Genomic DNA, 16399 nt, shown 5'->3' with positions numbered 1-16399 from the left:
CACACAACTAGGATCTACAGCAGCATATATATCATATATATATATATATTGCGCGTCGTCCCGCACGCGGTCTGTCCTTCCGTCTGTCCCTTTTCAAAACGCACCTACTTCACCGCGCCGCTGCGCGCCGCCACTGCGCCGCTCAGACAGTGGCTCACTACGATCGCGCAGGCATCTTAGCGAAAAAATGTTGTCTACCCACAAGCATTGCAATAAAATTGTTAGTTATTTAGTAGAGCTAAACATCTCTTTATTTTCGTGATAAGCAATGAAGATGAACAAAAAGTTGAAACAAGCAACAACACTTTTGTGGGCCAAAGGCCCACCTTACCAGCCTTCCGCAGGAACTAGCTGATGAGCCCCCCGGAAGGCGGCGAACCAGCTAGTATATATATATATATGCGCGTAAAAGAGGATCTAGTTCTTAAATTGGATTTTGAATCTAAGACCCACACGGGCCTCTCCGAACTGACCATTTGCCAGCTTGTGTTGTACCTTGAATAGTTGTTCATAAGAAAGATTTTATCAGAGTTTTTGTTATGTTTGTATTACAACTGTCCTTTTTTATCAGCCTGTACGGTTCTTTGTACATCATGACTCACTTTACTGATGTTGCAGTATTTTTTTAATACACAACTCACAAACCTGTATGCAGCCAGAATACTCTATGTCACAATTAATAATGAGTGATTTCATGGATGGATTTTTAACATGACTGTATCTTTGTGCTCCATGTTTGTCTGTATCTGCATGTCCTCTCTTGTGGACATTATTCTGTGTTTGTCTGTGTGTTGTGTATATTTATGTATCTGTGCCTCTCTTGCTCCCTGTTATCCCTTTTGGTTTTTACCCCAGTCTCATTATCAGACGGCCGGTCGGCTGGTCAGTCGTTCAAAGAAATGAGGGAGGTGACCCCGCATCCAACTCAGTCACGCAAAGGACGATTCCATGTATGGTTTTGATCTCACCGTTCATTTGTTTGGACAAGGTACACAGTGGTGATGTTTCCCCATATCTGCTCTCAACAGGTGACCCCTGTGCCTCAGTCCTCCCCGCCCAAGAATGCGTCATCAGGCTGCGGCAGCACTCACAGAAAAGTGGGCCGCTTCTCCGTGACAAAGGCCGAGACGCAGGATGAGCAGACGGACGGCTCCCCGGTGGCTCCTGTTCTGCTCCGGGAAAGGAGGAGATCTCGTGCAAAGGAGGCCGACAAAGAGAGGACACAAGCAATGGCCCATCTTTCGAGAGGGCACGGGCATAGCCGCTCCCCCGTAGATAGCAGCGATGATGATGACGACAATGCGAGTGAGTTGGAGGATGACGACCTGAGAAGAGAACTTCACAAGCTGAGAGAGAAGTAAGACAGACTTTCTTTTCACTCAACCCTCCTTCTACATTCATTTCTCAGGCACAACAGTCATATGCCTGGGTCACTCTGACCACAGACCATTATTCAAGGAGCATAATTCACCTTTTATTTTTCATGAAAAATACATATTAGAAATCCCCACACCCACCTCCCTAAAGGTTCAAATATGTCAATTTTTAGTAGCCAATTTAAATTGTTGAAAAACGTTTGAGAACAAATGAGTCTTGGATGCTGAACTGTCTAAGGCGGCGATTCCCAACCATCGCATCCATCGCGGGTGTGCTATCTCAGATGTCTGGGAAGATATGGAACCACAGTCATTTGCTCTTGTCAAGTATCACGTTAATACATATTTTGGACATGAGCGCCTGCTGCTGCTGATGTGCTGGTGACGTGTCTGACCATTATGATCGACTGCAGTGTAATAAAGCAGTGATTTTTGCTTGATTTAGCCTATTAAATTAGTGATTCAGCTTATTTCTGATATTGGTGCGCAAGGGTTCATGATAGAAATTAAAGTTAAGATAAGATAAGATAAGATGAGATAAGATAAGATAAGATAAGATAAGATAAGATAAGATATCCTTTATTTTACTACCAACTCGAGTGATGGGATGTTTGGGGATTAGAAACCTGCGTTGTTGTTTTTTTATTTCCTGCAAAGTGGACATTTGGGAGATGCAAGCTTTCCACTGATTATGTATTATTTCTACATTACCTCAGCAACATTTTAATTTTATTTATTACCATACAAATGCAAGCAGAAGATAAGCATTTTTTTAAAAACATGTTCCCACCAATCGTAATTGATATATGGCTACGCTTAATGTCTGAGCTTAATACAACACATTGACTGTGTTTTGGACATTCAGGCACATCAAAGAAGTGGTGTCGCTTCAGGCCCAGCAGAACCGAGAGTTGCAAGAGCTGTACAGACAGCTTCGTTCCCAAAAAGACCAAAGGCAAAGTCTTCCTGCTTGCTTGTCTCGGAGCCCCGCCCTTCCCACAGCGCTCCCACCCATCTCCCCTCGGCGACCCAGGCCAGCCAAAATCAAACTGCGGCCGCGACCTCACTCTCACATGGATAACAACGGAGTCACACATGCTGGTAGATACTGTACATTGGCTGTGCTCATGATTTCTCGCTGGTTTTCGCTGTGTCATTATTTTTGGTACTCCCTGTCCAGCATTCCAGCAGTCAAGCAGTTTTTCAAGTACGGAGCAGAGTGGAGGACCTCCTCATTGCAGCTCCAAGGATCGTTCCTCATTGCCTGTCAAAAGAGGTATGCCACCAGAGGTGGGAGTAAGCCACTTGTGTCCAAGTCTCAAGCCATAACCTTCAAGTGTCAAGTTATGGCTAGAGGTGGGAAAAGAAAAACCTCAAGTCGAGTCAAGTCGGTACGTAGATTAAGCAAGTCTTAAGTCAAGTCATGTTCAATCTTTTTCTGTCACAACAGATACTCGAGTCGGAAAAATATATTGCACTGATCGAAACCAAAGCAAATACATTTGTGCAGTAGCACTAAAGATGGAACACACATAAGAAATCTCTCTAAAAATTCAACAAGAGTGTACGATTAATTTATGTTTAAATAGACTGTTTCGAAAAATATTTCTTCTTTAACGTTTGTATGAGTCTTTACAGATACAAATATGTCTAACTGTGACAATAAATATTGAATCGTTATACTGTGTATGGGACTAAATGTACTGTAGTCATCAGATTTAGAAACTGCATCAGTATGTAAAAATAAGAATTATTTTGGGTACCAATCTGTTTGCCAAATCTATTTATCTATGTAAATAAGAGGCTTTAACTTTGTGCACTTTGTAGGGTGTCGCTTTATGAAGTTTAAATCAAGTTGATTTGCATTCGTTTAAGGGGCCCTGTCTCATCAAACAAGTAATACAATCAACGACTCAAGTCGTCTCAAGTCCAAGTCATGCGACACGAGTGCCCCATCTCTGTGTGGTACTGAGATTTGTGGCCGTAGTTTCAGAAGTTTGTCATAGCAGTGGTTTTAGGGCAAGAGGAGGAAGTCAACTCTTTGGGCGCTTAGTGACGGGAAGCCATCATTGTTTCTGCATGCTTCATTTGTTGTGCAGATCAAAGCCCTGCCAGGAAGAGCACCTTCACTGATGAATTGCACAAGTTGCTTGACAATTGGACAAAGGAGGCAGTGGGCCAGAACATGCCCAAGCCTTCTCTCAATCAGATCAAGCACATTCAGCAGGTGAAAGAGTTGGGAAGCTGGACCCAACCAAATGAGGTACCACTAAAACACACACACACACACACACACACACACAAACACACACACACACACACACACACACACACACACACACACACACACTAAAATGAATACAAACCATTCGTACTCTGAGCCACAAAGACAAAAATGCTCTGTGCTCATCGGCATTCTCATGAAAACTCCCGGTTACAAACAGAGGTAGTTTAAAAATCGGAATATTTGCCTATAATAGGTTTTGTTGCTCCTTTAGGATTGTCATGACAAACATTTAAAATTAAATTAGTAGCACTACACCTTTTAACGTCATGAGATTTGGACTTGATTGTCAGTAAGCATGTGGATTGCGGAATCGCTGTGAAGTCAGGGATGGCTAAACTTTGGCCCGGGTGCTGTTTGGCATGATTAGGACCAAAATGCTAGTCACAATTCTTTTCGATCAATATTGTAATTATGATTTTTAATCATGATTATCCATTATGTTAAGTATATCATCTGCATTTTGATTGCATTACTTCTCTTCTGATTACCATTTGTAAACAGTTTTCAGTGCAAAATGACACTTGAAAAAAGAATAAATATTGAAACTACAAAAGAATTATTACTTAATTTAGAAATGACAAAGGGCGGACTGAATCTATATGCAATAAAAGTGCACTCACGAAGTCCAGACAACAGATATAGGGTACAGAAGGACCGTTGATCACTTTCCAGGCACTTAGCACCTCATCATGATTCTCCTCATCTCTGGTTTTAGCTTTATTCACTTGACATGGCTCTATCTTCTGAATCCACCAAGAGGCTCCCGCTGCAGGCTGCGCTCACATGTTATTCGGGCAATTTAATGAGGCCTCGCATTTGTCCCCTGGTGGACAGCTAAAACGTTGACATAGTGCTCGATTAGATATGCAGCAGATCAGGTTAATTTAATTGTGGCAACCAACTCGCAATCATGATAGGAATCATATAAGATTAATTGTGCTGCACTCAATAGAGTACAGAAGGACGCTTGGTTTGGCGTGCCAGTATGCAGAGCAAACAGTAACAACATTACCACAAGATGTCTTTCCCCGAACAGGTGGCTTCACAGGGTTGGTTTCCATTGGTCCCACTGAAGCCACAGGTACCCCTGGCCGCTGCCAACGTGCCTGTGTCAGCCCTTCCCCAGAACACGGCAGGGGGGGGGCTTCCGAACCCCCCCGGGTCTCCACCACAAGTGCAAATGGCCCAAGTACCACAAATGCAGCCCAGTTTACACCTCCAGCAGCAGATGACATTTCAGCAGTCTCCGCTGGGCCAGCATGTAAATCATCAGCCCCGACCGCAAACCCCAATCCGGCCACAAGCCCCCATACGGTCGCAGTCTCTAGCGCACACGCCGGCTGTCGTCCAGCTGCCCGGCTCATCACATCAAACCCAACCGCTGCTGCCTTCCCGCGCCGCCGCCTCTCCGACGGTCGTGTCCTCGCCGCCTGACGACACTCCCTCTGCGCTCGCGGACAGCAGCGTTGTCGGTGGGGGGGCATTGGGCACTTGTTCCTCCTCATCCTCAACTTGCTGCTCCTCCTCCTCCTGTCTGAAAGCTGCTGTACCTTCCAGTGCCAAAAAGAATCACCCTACAGACACCCCTGCCTCCACGCTTTCTCTGGAACAGGAATGAAACCAAGGTTGGTATATTTGTGAAAAAAAAGGCACCAGAAAAGCAATAACTGAGTTGCAGCAGGATGTAGCACAGATCCATTTGGAGTATTCGGCTGGATTTACACTACAGTATTCTTCTGCTATCCGCAGATGATGGGGAGTGAGCCCATGTCGCAAATACCAGGGGAAAAAGGGAGGACCTGACCCACCCCTTTAAAAATATTTAAGAATTGCCTTCATCAATCGTCTTAAGATAAGATATCCTTTATTTGTCCCACACTGGGGAAATTTACAGCCTCTAAATAACTGTATACTTACATACTCAGAAATATGCCCCCTAAAACACTTGTGTATAATTTTAAACTCATTTTACAAGACTAGACAGGAAATCGACAGGTCGATACAGAGCAGGAAACTCCTGCTGAAACATAGACCATTAAATAGGGTGAAAATATGCTCCCTTTGAAAAATAAAAACATCTTAATTGCCACCGGCAACCTGTTGAGGTTATCTTCATTCAAACCAGTGGGTGCAAGAATCAGTTCAGGCCAACTAAATATGATGTAATATTTATTTTTTGTGTTACTTGAATTTATTCTTGTGGACCTGTTGGTTGTTGCTGCCCAGGTTATATTTTCAAAATCTGACATTGGCGCTAATCCCTAAATGGGCGCTCGGCTCTGCATTGTAAATCCAGTCTTAGGTGGACTTACACACGAGGGGGTTTTAACCACATCGGAGAGTGACGCAATGGAGTGTGAATGTGAGATCTGAGAGGTTCCAGTATGGTCAGATTGAAGGTGACATTGAGCGCATCACCTGAGCTTTGTCAATAGTCAGACGCATGGGTCTCGTTTTTCACATGTTTGTGTGGCAGAGAATTTGCGACGCATGCCCGACAAACATTTACTTATCCAAACGTCACCAATGCTTGCAGTGAAAGGACTATCAATTTTAAAAGTGCAATTAGTAATGATCATGGAAATTGATCAGCATGTGTTGTCCTGATTTGTCTGTATGTCGTAAAATATTTTTGTAAAAGTCAAGTGATGAAACTTTTCAAACCGTCGGCTTCAAGCACAAATTGCTTCAGTGGACCATAAAACCAAACCAACAAACAAAAAAAGTTAGCAGCTTCCAGAATAGCCTTTTTTTCCAGTTGTGCAACTCAGATTGACCAAAAGCAACAATGAAGAATTTCTGCTGTGTGGCTCATCAATCCCAGCGCTAAACTCCAATTTGTGTATTTTCAGACTAAAAGTCCCTCTGAAGTCACCTTTTTTTGGTAATATTTTACTTTTTACTTCATCCATTTCTTGCCGGTTGGTGCACTAAAAGAACGTCAACACGATTAGAGAACAGGGATTTGGGGTGACAGTCTGAGCTCTGAGGATAATAATAAATCAAAACAATTTGCACCTGAGTATAAGTCACAGTTCCAGCTAAATTATAAAAAAAAAAGTATGACGAGTCTAAAAAATAGGGTAATTACATGTGTGTGACATCTTGGCTTGGTTTTATCAATTTTGGAAAGCGTCATGAGACTGCACCTGTCACAACATATTGTCACTGTCTGGTGGAATCGGCACAACTCCAAATTCACCACTTTAAGGAAATCCCCCCCCCCCCAAAAAGAAAAATCACAACTCCTATCCAGTCATGTTCCCGTTCAGTATGACTCCCACTCCCATACCACTTTCATTTTTTAGGTCAGCTACATTTAAAAAAAAAAATGTATGTGACTCATTTATTGAACCATTTGTTACCTCCTTTTTCCTCACTATTTCGTGCATTTCTCTATTTGTTCCTACTGTATAATTTGGGTCCCGTCTGCTCCCGTGAACTTTTTATTTTGTACTGTCCCAATCTCGTGATTCGAGGTAAAGTTGAGTCCCATTCCACAGGAATTCCCGAGAAAATGTGACAATTGTCTAGTGGTCTGCTCAATGAACAGATATTATATGTACCTGGACAATAATTAATTTATCAAATTAATTATAGACAAAATATGAACCTTTTACTGCTGCAATTGGCATACATACTTTATGTGAAGTATGTATCCTTTTAATAATGCCTAAAAATAATGGGACTTATCAGATTCCACACGACAGCGATGATATGTTGATTTGGTGCTGCAAGTTTGGCATCTCATGATTAAAACTGAGTTGCACCCTGCTAAATGATGCATTTAAAAATTGTTTTCGAGTGCGGCTAACCGCAATTTGAGGAGCGGCTCTCGGTGTGAAGCATGGCAATGCACACAACCACAAAGATAAACAATGCATAAAGCTCTACCATTGCCATGACTGATCTATTCAGAACCATTCATTCCAGAGTCGCAAAACCTTTATTTGCTGTACTGGCAATGTTTTTCAGGTAGCGTATTAGCATTGTGAGTCATCACAGGTATCGCATTCAATCAACCGCTAACGTCATGTCAATACAACATAAACACACACATCAAACACTCGACCCTGTGATCAGAAATGACCAACATATGGCAGCTAATGTGTGAGAAACATTTTCGTTTCATCGGGGAATTGCTCAATAAAAACGGTGCAAGCCTCTGCAATTGGACATCTAATGTGACTGCCCCAAGGCACAATCAGCTGCTGGTGAAATTCATCGGCTTGGTAAAGCAAACCCACAGCAGAAATGTTTCCTTCCACATTAGCCGTCACATATCATCAAATATTGTGGTGATGTGCTTTGGAGTAAAGTGCAAACCGTGAAGCAACTGCCAAGTTATTGTGACCTGGCAGCTCGTTTAGATTAGCCCATTTTGCCTTTTGCATTTTTCAGTGTGTAAGTCGTGTTTCTCCTTTTGACTCGCATGGAATCATTCATGCGCTCAAATGAGCCTCTCCAGGATGACTCAACCAACTTTATTTTCTTCTTTTTTAATGTTAATTGGTGTAGTTGACCGCAAACTGTCATAAAATAATGTGTGGGCAATTCATGTGTTGAATACACACTGCCAAAGGTTCATGATGAAAGACAACCCAGCCCTCGATGTTATGCACTCATGTTCTGTGCATCAGTCTGCAAGCAGATGCATTACACTGGACTGGTTTAGCAGCATACTTAGCCGTGCAGGATGAAACGTTGCGTTGTTTCTGGACTTCATTCAGAAGATCAAACATTGAGAAGATCAAATAGTTGGGTTACTTTGGGCATCGTTTAGAATTGACCGGTGATTTTCTGGATCCTTCGCAGTCATGTCTGATACTAACTTGAATACCACAAGCTTGATTGTCACATTGCACAATGTGGAGCTGGCTTTGTGTTCCCAAAATCTAAAAAAAATAAATAAATAAAATATTTAAAAAAAGAGAAAGAGAAAAATATTATTTTTGTATTTTTTAATGGAAACGCTTCATTAGAATATTGTGATCTTAACAAATCAAAACGCTGGTTCTCATATGTGTTCCATGGGACTCACCCTGTTATTGTTGTTGTTGTTTTTTAAATACATCTTTCTGTCCTGAAACAGAAAATATTTGCCTAGTCGAACTTAATTCCTCACACAAACATCACACCTCTTGACTTCACTCTCCGATTGGATGCCATCAAAGTCAAGTGAGTCCCGTTCATGCATGACTGAGAACCAACGATGAAGAAACACATTTGGGAAATCCTAAAAAGTATGTTGCTAGTGATTTGCCCTCTGTACATTGTAACACAATCAGCTTTTGCTTTTATTTATCTTTTGTAACTAATACAAATAAATGATGTCCAACATCCACATTCTTTTCTGTTTTTATAAGACATGCACAACTATCCACTGCATCATCATTACATTATACATTGTATGAAAGCTGATCTTATAAACAAAACAAACATGTTTTCATTTTTTTAAGCATTCAAAACATGCAGTACACTCTCAAGTCATGATTGGCGTATTTCCACATTTCAAAATTATCTTCAATGTGTTTTTTGTTGTTGTACTGCAGAATATAAATTTTGAGCATTGAACTGTACAATTTTGAACATTGAACTGCACAATTACAGCCAGCATTTTTGATGATTTTTATTTTTGGCCACACAAGAAAGAAAAGGGGAAAAACTTCTGGGGATTTTAAAAAATATATATATATATATAATTCCTGAATCGATTATTATTGTTATTCTTGAAAAATTGCAACATTTCTTTAAAAACACTGCTTTATATTAGTAAGATTATAACAATATTCTCATAGTATACTGTCGTGATTCTAATCACTGTGCCGTTGCACTTATTGTTGTCACGTTGAGCCCGAGGCGATGAGAAATCGCCTCGTGCACAACAGAAAAAACGAGGTGGATCCCCGGAAAAAGCAGACACGAAAAGGTCTTGTATGAAAAAACAAGGGATTTTAATACGAACAGAAAGAGCCCGACAGGGAAAATGGAAACAGAAAACGCTGGTCAAATAAGGACCAGGGAATAAGGAAAAACAACCGAAAACGCTCGCGAAAGAACAAGGAGCGAGGAAGTATTGAGATCAGTAATCTAGATTAACCACAATCTGGGTGAAACGCGAATAACAATAGTCGAGGCCGTAAGGCAAAAAGGCAGCGAGTAAATACGAACGATGAAGAAGCGAGAGAGAGCAATGGCACGGTTAGGAATTCTCCGGCAGTGAGATGACTGCCGGAGTCGCTTAATAAAGGCAGGTGATCAGCCCGAAATTACGAACAGGTGTGCAGAACGGGCGGAGGAAAAAACCCGCCACCTGCCGGCGGGCACGCGACGTGACAGTACCCCCCCCTCAATGGACGCCTCCCGGCGGACTACCCGGTTTGGATGGATGAGCGGCGTGGAAGTCGCGCAGAAGGGACGGGTCAAGGATCCAGGAGCGAGGCACCCATTGCCGCTCCTCCGGCCCGTAGCCCTCCCAATCGACCAGGTACTGGAAGCCCTTGCCCCTGCGCCGAGAGTCCAGGATGGCACGAACCGTGTACACCGGGTCACCGTCGACGACCCGCGGAGGGGGCGGCGGCGTGGGAGGAGGCGCCAAGGCGCTGGAAGACACAGGCTTGAGCAGGGAGACGTGGAACACGGGGTGAACTTTCATGGAGGCCGGTAGCCGGAGCCTGACCGCGACGGGGCTGATGACGGCCTCGACCTCGAATGGGCCAGTGAATCGGGGCCCCAGTTTGGTAGACGAGCCGGCCAGGCGAAGATCCCTCGTTGCCAGCCACACCTTCTGTCCCACCACGTATGAGGGTGCCGGGCGCCGACGACGATCTGCGATCTGCCGGTTCCGGGACGCAGTACGGGACAACGCAGCCCGGGCCTCTTTCCACACGCGATGGGCCCGCTTAAGGTGGTGCTGTACAGAAGGGACCTCCACCTGCCCCTCCTGGGACGGAAACAACGGTGGCTGGTACCCGTAAGCCGTCATGAACGGCGATCTGCCCGTGGCGGAGGAGACAAGGGTGTTGTGGGCATATTCTACCCAGGGTAAGTGGTCGACCCAGGATGCGGGCCGGTGGAGGCACACACAGCGGAGGGCCGCCCCCAGATCCTGATTGGCGCGCTCAGCCTGTCCATTGGACTGGGGGTGGTATCCCGAGGTCAGGCTGGCCGTAGCTCCGAGGGACCGGCAGAACCGCTTCCAGACGCGAGACACAAACTGGGGCCCCCGATCCGACACAATGTCCGCCGGAATGCCGTGGAGACGGAAAACGTGTCTGATGAGGAGGTTGGCGGTCTCCAGCGCCGACGGCAACCTGGACAAAGGTACAAAGTGAGCAGCCTTGGAGAAGCGGTCCACGATCGTGAGTACGACCGTCCGACCCCGGGAAGGCGGCAGGCCCGTGACGAAGTCCAGGGCGATGTGGGACCACGGGCGAGGAGGAATGGGCAACGGCTGGAGCAGTCCCGCCGGAGGTTGATGGGACGACTTGCCGCAGGCGCAGGAGGTGCAGGCCTTGATGAACTCCGTCACGTCGCGGCGGAGCTCCGGCCACCAGAAACGCTGGGCGACGAGTTGCACAGTCCGGTTCACCCCGGGATGACACGCCACCTTGGACCCATGTCCCCACTGCAGGACCTCCGATCGGAGGGCAGGAGGTACGAACAGCCTCCCCGATGGGCACCCCGCCGGCACCTGAACCCCCTCCAGGGCTGTCTGGATCCGCTGCTCAATCTCCCACTGGACGGCCCCCACGATGCACTGGGTCGGGAGGATGGTCTCCGGGGAACGGTCCCTCCCCGCAGGTTCGTGGAGACGGGAAAGGGCGTCAGGCTTGGTGTTCTTAGACCCGGGGGAGTAGGTGAGGACGAAGTCGAACCTGGTGAGGAAGAGGGCCCACCGGGCCTGACGGGCGTTTAGTCTTTTGGCGGAGCGGAGATAGGCAAGGTTTTTATGATCAGTGTAGACGGTAAAAGGCTCCTTTGCCCCCTCGAGCCAGTGCCGCCACTCCTGTAAGGCGGTCACCACAGCCAACAGTTCCCGGTTGCCCACGTCGTAGTTGGACTCGGCGGCACTGAGTCGACGGGAGAAGAAGGCGCAGGGGTGCAGCTTCTGGTCGACTGGAGAGCGTTGGGACAGCACCGCACCCACCCCTGAATCCGAGGCATCCACCTCTACGATGAAAGGGTAGTCAGGGTCAGGATGTTGCAGTACCGGGGGACTAGTAAATGCCGCCTTAAGTTTAGCAAACGCCGCATCCGCGGTAGGGTCCCACTTAAAAGGGATCTTAACCGAAGTAAGGCGGGTTAAGGGAAGCGCCATCTGGCTGTATCCGCGGATAAAACGTCTGTAGAAGTTGGCGAACCCCAAGAAGCGCTGCAGTTCCTTGCGACTGGTAGGAACCGGCCAGTTAGTGACCGCACGCGTCTTAATGGGGTCCGCTCGTAGCCTGCCCTGTTCTATAATGAACCCCAGGAAGGAGATGACGGGGACATGGAACTCACACTTCTCTGCCTTGACGAAGAGCCGGTTTTCCAGTAAACGTTGTAGCACCAGCCTAACGTGTTGCCGGTGCTCATGTAAGGAACGGGAAAAAATCAAAATGTCGTCAAGGTAAACGAAACAGAAAAGGTTAATCATGTCCCGTAACACGTCATTAATAAGATTCTGGAATACGGCAGGGGCGTTTGTGAGACCAAAAGGCATAACTAAATATTCGAAATGGCCCAGGGGGGTCTTAAACGCGGTCTTCCATTCGTCGCCCTCTCGGATGCGAACCAAATGATAAGCGCTGCGCAAGTCTAATTTCGAGAAGATCGTGGCAGATTGCAGTGGAGCGAAGGCGGAGTCTATCAAGGGCAAGGGGTATTTATTCTTGATCGTGATCTCGTTCAAGCCCCGATAGTCTACGCAAGGTCGCAGGGTCTTATCCTTCTTCCCCACGAAGAAAAAACCCGCCCCTAACGGTGAGCGTGATGGTCTGATGAGACCTGCAGCGAGCGAGCTGTTGATGTACTCTGTTAACGCCTCACGCTCGGGTTGGGATACCTGATACAGCCGCGAGGTCGGCAACGGGGCGCCCGCCTGCAGGTCTATAGCGCAATCGTAGGGGCGGTGTGGGGGCAAGGAGCGCGCGCGATCCTCACTAAATACCTCCCTAAGATCCCGGTAGCACTCCGGCACTCCGTCAAGGCAGATCTCCTCGGGGGGCGCGACGGGTTCGTGCTTCCCGACGGCTGAATGTAAGCAGTGCTGATAACAATATTGGCTCCAGCTATCGATTGCTGGACGCGCCCACGAAATCACGGGGTTATGCGTCTGAAGCCAGGATAACCCGAGGACGATCGGAGCGTTGCGGGACCGCATCACATAAAAACGGCGATGCTCAATATGATTTCCGGATAGCTGAAGCTTTAGCGGCTCCGTTCGATGCGTTACTACCGCCAGGAGACGCCCATCAAGATCACGCACCCGCTTCGCCACAACCAACTCCTCTAAAAAGCACCCCAGTTCGGACGCGAGATTAGTGTCCATTAAACAGTCATCCGCTCCCGAATCTACCAGGGCCCAAACCCGCCTTGACCGGGACCCACCGAACACCTCCCCCTCAAGCTCAAGTCTGTTGGGGTGTCCCGGTCGCTTGTCGACTCGCCCAGGCTCGGGGGGTGACGCGCGAGGTCGTAACTCACAGTACTCGGGGTGGGCCTGGAAAAACGACCCCGGATGGCTGGTTGCGGCGTGAGGAGGTGGTTGGGCGCTATCTGTCGTAGCACGGTCGCGTAGACGGCGCCTTCCTTCCTCCGCACCAACGTCCTTGCCGCCCAGCTGCATCGGTTCGTCCGTGGTTGCTGTCTCCCGGCCCCGGGAGTGATCACCGAACCCACGATGTTCCTCACGGTACGTGGTGCGTCGAGACGGATACCGATCACCTCCACGCTCCCGGCCTCGCTCCCTCAGGCGATTGTCCATAAGGAGGGCGAGGTCGATCAGCTCCTCCAAATCGGTGCTGTGGTCGCGGGTCGCCAGCTCGTCCTTGAGTAACGAGTTCAGGCCACGGCGAAACAGTCCACACAGGGCTCGATCGCCGTATCCACTCTGTGCGGCCAGGATCCGGAACTCAATGGAGTAGTCCGCGACCGACCGCCTTCCCTGGTGAAGGGCGAGTAGCCGACCCTCCGCCTCTCTGCCCCGCACGGGATGGTGGAACACCCGACGAAAGGCAGCCACGAAGTCAGGGAATGATGAACGGAGATTCGGCCTGGCGTCACTGGTGGCAATCGCCCACGACGCCGCCGGACCTGTTAACAGACTCATGACAAAAGCCACCTTGGCGGCGTCATTAGCGTAGGCAGACGGCTGTTGGTCAAATACGAGAGAGCACTGGTGAAGGAAGTGTCCACACTGCCCGTGCTCACCCCCGTAACGAGGGGGGTGTGGAAGCGAGGGCTCCCTCGACATAGAGGAATATGAGGAGGGCGCTTCCAGGGTGGCAGGACGAACCCCGGGAGGTGGTGGTCTCCATTCCTCCACCCGAACTAAGCGAGGTTCGACTTCATCGAACCGATGAGCCAGCATGGAGACCGCGCCGCGGAGTTCCGTAATGGTTTGGCCGTGCTGACTCATTAGTTGCTCTTGTCGGGAAAGAGCGGAAAATATCTTTTCAATGTCTGCGGGATCCATGGTGGCCGGAGAATTCTGTCACGTTGAGCCCGAGGCGATGAGAAATCGCCTCGTGCACAACAGAAAAAACGAGGTGGATCCCCGGAAAAAGCAGACACGAAAAGGTCTTGTATGAAAAAACAAGGGATTTTAATACGAACAGAAAGAGCCCGACAGGGAAAATGGAAACAGAAAACGCTGGTCAAATAAGGACCAGGGAATAAGGAAAAACAACCGAAAACGCTCGCGAAAGAACAAGGAGCGAGGAAGTATTGAGATCAGTAATCTAGATTAACCACAATCTGGGTGAAACGCGAATAACAATAGTCGAGGCCGTAAGGCAAAAAGGCAGCGAGTAAATACGAACGATGAAGAAGCGAGAGAGAGCAATGGCACGGTTAGGAATTCTCCGGCAGTGAGATGACTGCCGGAGTCGCTTAATAAAGGCAGGTGATCAGCCCGAAATTACGAACAGGTGTGCAGAACGGGCGGAGGAAAAAACCCGCCACCTGCTGGCGGGCACGCGACGTGACAATTGTATTGTATGTGGAAGAGCCTACATTTTCACTTCCCCCCCCCCCCCCCCCATTTAATAGTCATTTTAGTTTGTTCTTCACAAATGTCGCTTTGTTTATATGCCATTGATGTAAAGTGACAGGCAGAACAATGAAATGCTCTTCCATTAGATGGCAGAAGGTACAATTAACATGACAGGTGCTTCATACTACAGAATAATAAATGTATGGGTCCATATTTCACACTGAAGAATTACAACTGGGAGTATATTAAGACAAAATCGTGATTGCACTTGACTGTACGCTATACATTTTTGTTTTGTAAAGTTGTGTAAGATCATCTAATGTACAGGTAGGTAAATATGTGACGAGGCTGAAATCATTTGGTGACACTGAATACCTTTTGACTTTTTTCCCCTGTTAAAGTACATTTTTTTCTTGTAGACGCTACGAGTAGTTTCCTTGAATTACTATCACTCGAGAAAAACTTGATTGATAGTTACAACATTTTTCTTTAAAAGATATGGATTTCCCCCGCTAAAATTTAGGAACCTTTTTTTGTACGGTCGGTTGGGGGTGTACTTAATATTTCATTCATTCATTCATCTTCCGTACCGCTTGATCCTCACTAGGGTCGCAGGGGGTGCTGGAGCCCATCCCAGCCGTCTCCGGGCAGTAGGCAGGGGACACCCTGAATCGGTTGGCAGCCAATCGCAGGGCACACATAGACGAACAACCATGCACGCTCACACTCACACCTAGGGACAATTTAGAGTGTTCAATCAGCCTGCCATGCATATTTTTGGAATGTGGGAGGAAACCGGAGCACCCGGCGAAAACCCACGCAGGCCCGGGGAGAACATGCAAACTCCACACAGGGAGGCCGGAGCTGGAATCGAACCCGGTACCTCTGCACTGTGAAGCCGACGTGCTAACCACTGGACTACCAGGCCGCCCTACTTAATATTTCGTTTATCACTTTTTGTTCTGTCGTCAAGAGATTTTAATGATATTGATAATGCGAGTACAGTATCAGGGTGACATTGGTTTGAGTCACTCAAAACATTAAAAAGACAAGAGAGGACTTAAAACTAGGTGTGCCCATAGCCAGAGCAATTGGCTTGGAGATGCCGTTTCTGCTTATTCAAGTAGCTGATTTTTTTTTCCTCTCTCCCTCTTGAAGACTAGAGGATTTACAACGTGTATGTGATAAAACTGTTTGAACCATTATAAGGAAGGCATATCAACGAAGTTATGCAAAAAGATGGATTTTATCTGTCATATATGAGTTGGTCATCAGGGTGGGAGGTACAACGGGACAGTCCTTTGCGGGACTGTTCATGCGCTATTTGCTATTGTAAAGAATAAGTAGCAATCACTTTTACGATTGCTACAGCTACATTTTGCCTCAATACACCTAAATTTTAAACAACAGGTACGTGCTTTGCGCTAATTCATTCATTCATTCATTCATGAATAATTGATTACTTTATTTGTTTGTTTGTTTTTACTCGCCTCTGCGAAGACATTTTGACTGCCGACAACTTTATTGTGCGCACCCGTG

General features: G+C 47.1%; 1 protein-coding gene across 5 annotated transcripts in view; it reads left to right on the top strand.

The window, feature by feature from the left end:
• si:dkey-151g10.3 (serine/threonine-protein kinase WNK3) overlaps window positions 1–9007 on the top strand; it is a 62225-nt gene extending 53218 nt beyond the window's left edge. For 3 of the 5 annotated variants that reach the window (XM_052058402.1, XM_052058401.1, XM_052058399.1), the window contains exons 20-26: window positions 856–950; window positions 1029–1357; window positions 2242–2477; window positions 2557–2652; window positions 3476–3639; window positions 4700–5507; window positions 5558–9007. In XM_052058402.1, the coding sequence (XP_051914362.1) occupies window positions 856–950; window positions 1029–1357; window positions 2242–2477; window positions 2557–2652; window positions 3476–3639; window positions 4700–5281 (1502 nt within the window). In that variant the 3' untranslated portion in view covers window positions 5282–5507; window positions 5558–9007. The other 2 variants (XM_052058400.1, XM_052058403.1) reach the window with 2 other exon arrangements.
• Window positions 9008–16399: the final 7392 nt, after the last annotated feature.

Source organism: Hippocampus zosterae, chromosome 2 (assembly GCF_025434085.1).
Source record: "Hippocampus zosterae strain Florida chromosome 2, ASM2543408v3, whole genome shotgun sequence".
Classification (NCBI taxonomy): domain Eukaryota; kingdom Metazoa; phylum Chordata; class Actinopteri; order Syngnathiformes; family Syngnathidae; genus Hippocampus; species Hippocampus zosterae.
The sequence above is the reverse complement of the archived record's forward strand: the minus strand, read 5'-3'. Positions and strand labels throughout refer to the sequence as shown.